This window comes from Nicotiana attenuata, unplaced genomic scaffold (assembly GCF_001879085.1).
Source record: "Nicotiana attenuata strain UT unplaced genomic scaffold, NIATTr2, whole genome shotgun sequence".
NCBI classification, from domain to species: domain Eukaryota; kingdom Viridiplantae; phylum Streptophyta; class Magnoliopsida; order Solanales; family Solanaceae; genus Nicotiana; species Nicotiana attenuata.
The window spans coordinates 681,102-684,643 of NW_017670260.1; the positions used below are offsets into that span (position 1 = coordinate 681,102).

At 39.8% G+C, this 3,542-nt stretch overlaps 1 protein-coding gene across 1 annotated transcript; it reads left to right on the forward strand.

The window, feature by feature from the left end:
• Window positions 1-582: 582 nt before the first annotated feature.
• Window positions 583-1,446, forward strand: LOC109236835 (zinc finger protein 3-like). Its single transcript, XM_019403068.1, has one exon. It carries the CDS (start codon window positions 583-585, stop codon window positions 1,444-1,446), a length of 864 nt encoding a protein of 287 aa, XP_019258613.1.
• The last annotated feature ends 2,096 nt before the right edge of the window (window positions 1,447-3,542 follow it).

The following is a 3,542-nucleotide window of genomic DNA, read 5'->3' on the forward strand; positions in this document are numbered from 1 at the left end:
ATATCGTAACATTTACATATGGCGGAATACTTCCACTACAGTTTTGCTCCAAATATTTAAGGAATCAACAGTTTCACTTCTAATAAATTTGATGTAATTATATACAGCTAGAAATTAATTAAAATGCAAGATAGAGTATCCGATCTGAATAGGAATTCCATGCAGAGACAGACAATGACGCAGCTGTACATGTATCTTAGGATTATGCACTAGCTTATTTTGGTAAAAGATTTATCCATATAAAATGCATTATTTCAAACTCCAAAAAGAACTGAATAAACGTGTGAGTATAAGACAGTTAATCTCTATATTACCATATCTGTACAATAACACCGGCAATTAAATTAAAGCAAGATTCGAGTTTTTGCAATATCTTGATGAAGTTATTATTTCTAGCAAAGTTGATATGATCCTATGTCGAACCCCATTAACAAGGAGTTGGTAGTTTGAATTTGTAACTTGTAACGCCATGCAATGATTAACTTCCCTTATTTGGAGGATTTTGTATGTTACACCTTGTCTATTTAAAGATCTTTTCTCTTCATTCTTTCATCAAGTACCAAGAACTTATGTATAGAGACAATGGATACCTTTTCAATGAAAAAACCATGCTCTTCTGAGGCCTCTAGCATCTCTGCTGCCTCTGAAGAAATCGACACAAACACGAAGAAGATGAAAGGTAAGGTTATGGATTTAGGATCTGAATTAAAGCCACATGAATTATCATCTGCCGGTGTACTTCTTGATCTTAAAGTCCATAATGGTGCCTCAAATCTTGAACTCAATCTTTTCAATTCAACTTCTAGCATGAAAAATTCGGCTCCTGCTAGTGAGTCTTCTAACGAGGCAACGCCTAATAAGCAAAGGCGTTCCTCGGAAAGTAGGGTTTTCTCTTGCAGCTTCTGTAAGAGAGAATTCTCCACTTCCCAAGCCCTAGGAGGACATCAAAATGCTCATAAACAAGAGAGAGCTCTGGCTAAAAGGCGAAATGGACTTGTTGATGTTGTTTCTCCTTTTGGCCCTCCCAATTATCACCCTTACTATAATCCCTACTCAAGTTACACCACACATTTGCCATTTCATGGTACTTTTACTAGTCGATCATCCCTTGGTGTTCAAGGTGATTCCTCCACTATTCATAAGCCTTCTTCCTACAATTCATGGTCGGTTTTTTCGGGCTACAATTATCGATTTAACCCCGAAAAGTGGTCATCATCAGGCTCATCAGTTTTTAGGACAGAAAATCTTGGAACTGGAAGTGCTCCTTTGGAGAATTCCCTCAAGTATGAGAGCAAAAATAGTGCAAAGGGTTTCAGTTTAAGGGATTCACCGGTTAAGATGGACAATAATCGTGGTGGAAATAATAAAAGGAAGGTGGGATTTGGAGAGGAGGATGCAGAAGAGGATGAAGAAGAGTCAGAGATTGATCTGAATCTAAAGCTTTAATTTAATTTGTTGCTTTGAATTATTTTTCTATTTCATATGTAGTTTTTATATTTTGCATTTCTTTTATTATTAGACGTGTAATATCGTTTTGTTCTCGCGTTCTTGTACTTTTATTTGAATCCAATGAATCATCGTCTTTACCTTTTTTTTATGGAAATTTTAAGCAGTTTAATGTTAGAACAAAGAGATGAGTCTTCAGAATATTACTTAATTATATTATAGATTATTGTCTTTAAGATCAATTTCAATATCTCGGATAAACGTACCAACCCCGACTAAAAATAGGTGTGCAAAAAGAATAAAATATTTCGGACACATTTTAATTTATTTCTGTTTTATTACTAGCCTTTTATAAGCCTAATGTCACGTCCTTAGTCGTTAAATAATTATACGTGCGGCACTTGACATTGCTCACGATCTTGCACAACTTGCTCATGTTCTTGCTATGCCAAGTCAGCCTTACTGCACTCAAGATCGCTAAGAGAATGGTAGAAAGAACACAAAAGAATTGTTAAGGGAAACTTTAAATTAGAGAGAACTCGAATTGTTTTCATGGCGAAATACAAATGAATGGCCCCCATTATATGCTAGTCTCCTAAAGCTAGTGGACTTTCCTAGCAAATCTATAGGGATATAGGGTCTTCCTAAGGAAATGTCCATACTTCTCTCGAATAATCTCACAAATGCTAGCATTCCTCCTATGTAAGCTTCCACATGGCATTAATATATGCCAAATGGCACCTATGTGGCAAGATTACATGGCGGATCATCACACTCTCTCCAACCTAATGTTGCAACGACCGCGGCGCAATGCTGCTGCATAAACTCTTGGATCTTATCTTTGAATAGCCATAAATCTTCACATCGTTCCCACATGGCCTCCTCTGGTGATTCCCCCTTCCAATGGACGAGGAACATAACGATGGCTTTCTGCCCTTGTTTTTGCCTGTCCTGGTAATCCATGATAGCCTTAATCTCCTGATCATGTGAGGCGATGATAGTAATAAGCGCTTAATTACTTGATTGGCCCCTACTCGGATCATCCTTGTCTTCATGATATGGCTTAAGCATGTTGGCACGAAATATAGAATAGATCTTAAGATACGATGTTATGTCAAGCATGTATGAGATCTTGCCTACCTTGGCGACGCTCTTAAAAGGACCCTCATACTTGCGAATCAGATTCTGATGCATGCCCCGTAATGCCTTGAACTGCCTCAAGTTAAACTCCAGCATGACCATGTCCCCAACTCTATAGTCCATGGGATGCCACTCACGGTCCCCAAACTTCTTCATCTTCTTAGCTGCCCTATCCATGTAGAACTTAGCAGTGTCAAGCTGCTCCTCCCATCCTTTGGCCATATGATAAGCCCCCATGCACTTTCCCTTACACGAGGCCGGTAATAAATGTGGAGTTTGTGGCTGTTGGCATGTGGCTAGCTCAAATGGTGTCCGCCCCGTGGACTCACTTCGCTGCAAGCTATAAGAGAATTGGGCGATGTCTAGGCTCCTTGCTCAGTCTTTCTGATGCACGTTCACATAATGCCTCAAGTAGCATTTTAGTAAGGCATTGACCCGTTCTATTTGTCCATCCGTTTGTGGGTGGAAACTAGTGAAAAAGTGCAGTTCCATGCCAAGTATGTCGAATAACTCTCTCCAAAAGATCCAAGTAAAACAGAGATCTCGTTCACTAATGATATGCCTTTGTAAGCCCAATGCTTCGCCACATTCTTAAAGAATAGCTTGGCGGCTTCCTTAGTTGTGCAACCTGGTGAGGCGGGCATGAAGGTGGCATATTTAGAAAATCTATCTACGACCACCATAATAGTACCATAACCATCGGACTTTGGTAGGAAAGTGATAAAGTACACAGTCATGCTCTCCCATGGGCGCTCTACAATTGGCAGTGGCTCCAAAATTCCTCTAGGCTGTTGTTGCTCAACCTTGTCCTCCTGGCATACAAGACAAGTCTGCACATAACACTCTATGTTATCTCGCATGCATGGCCAATAGTTGACTGACTCAACCAAGGCCCTAGTGCAACGTTGTCCTGGATGACCAGCCCACATTGTGTCATGACTCTCACTTATGATCCA